At 58.5% G+C, this 1,416-nt stretch overlaps 1 protein-coding gene across 1 annotated transcript; it reads right to left on the reverse strand.

The window, feature by feature from the left end:
- Positions 1-561: 561 nt before the first annotated feature.
- CRH (corticotropin releasing hormone) lies at positions 562-1,089 on the reverse strand (the record flags this gene model as incomplete). The annotated part of the gene is made up of 1 exon (XM_080611539.1): positions 562-1,089. The coding sequence occupies one exon, from the start codon at positions 1,087-1,089 to the stop codon at positions 562-564; it is 528 nt and encodes a 175-aa protein (XP_080467665.1).
- Between the last annotated feature and the right edge of the window lie 327 nt (positions 1,090-1,416).

Here is a 1,416-nt window from a genome sequence, read left to right on the forward strand (position 1 = left end):
CGTTCTCCCCGCCCCGGTAAGCGCTGAGGGAGGCGGAGCAGCCCTCGGGCGTCCAGGCAAGAAAGTCTATCAAACCATCTTTACTTTGCAGCTTTTATTAAAAATATAAATATTAAACATTCTCTTACACAACCAAATCGACCGAGCGCTGAAAAGATGTTTTATTGTGAAAATGTTTACAGGAAAAAAAAGTGGATTTAAAGTAGCTTACAGAGATTCCCCCTCCCACCTCCCTGCCCCCAGCAGAAAAGTTATCTGTCTTCTTGGCACCATTTCTTCCAATGCTCACACATCCCTACGTAGCGATGGCACTAGAATAACTGGGAAATGGAGAAATAAATAAAGGTAGGGGAGGTTACGAGCGACACTCGTGTTTCTGCACTTGGTACACGGTTGTGCATGCTAGTCAAGGGACAGAGGCTGTTCGGAGTACACCCTTCTAGGTTTAAAGCTATATAAAAATAAAGAGATGACATCAGAGCAGCACTATGGTACATCGGACGGTGTAATTATTCTTGTGCTAACTGCGGAATCTCTTTGGCAAGGCGGGGAGGGGCCGCTTCATTTCCCGATTATCTCCATCAGTTTCCTGTTGCTGTGAGCCTGCTGCGCTAGCTGCTCGGCTCGGGCCATCTCCAAGACTTCTCGCAGGAGGTGGAAAGTCAGATCCAGAGAAATAGGGGGCTCCTCGGATCGCTTCTCCCTCTCCACGGCCTCGCTCTCTACTTCGCCCTCCTCGGGGCTGCCCAGCGAGCGCTCGGGCAGCTGCTGCAGCTGTTGCACCGCTGCCCGGAAAAAGTTGCTGGCGGCGGCTTCTGGCTGTAGGTGGCTGGCGCTGCTGGAGGAGGCGGAGAAAGAGCCAACGGGTCTCTTGTTGAGGTTGCCCAGCCGCAGGAAATACTCTTCTCCCATGCGGAGCAGGACGGGCAGAGTTTGCTGCTGCTGCTGTTGCTGCTGCTGCTGGAAGAAATCTGGCTGGTGCAGAGCCCCGTGGGCGGCTACCGGGTTCTTGCTGAGGGCTCTGCACTCCTGGCAGGGCAGGAGGGCTACCAGCAGGATTCCCGTGGACACCAGCAGCGGGATCTTCATGGTCGGGGCCCAAACCTGCGGGACACACGAGGGACCGGGGACGGCGTTACACAGCCGAGCACCGGCGGACGGGAGGGCAGCGCGGGGCCGGCCGCTGTCCCGGTGCTGAAACTCATCCCTCCGCGCCCCTCTGCGCCCCTCCGCGCGCAGCACACCGCTGCCCGGGAGTGCTCAGCCCGGGAGTGCTCTGCCCCCGCCGTCGATGCGGCCGCCCCTTCCCTCCCTTCCCGCCGAACAGCTCCGGGCTCCCGCGGACCAGGCAGTGCTGAGCCCCTGCAAGGAGAACCGAACCGACGACTCTTCACCCGTCCGGGGCGGGGTGCCTGC

The sequence above is a fragment of the Psittacula echo genome, assembly GCF_963264785.1.
Source record: "Psittacula echo genome assembly, chromosome: 2".
Lineage (NCBI taxonomy): Eukaryota > Metazoa > Chordata > Aves > Psittaciformes > Psittacidae > Psittacula > Psittacula echo.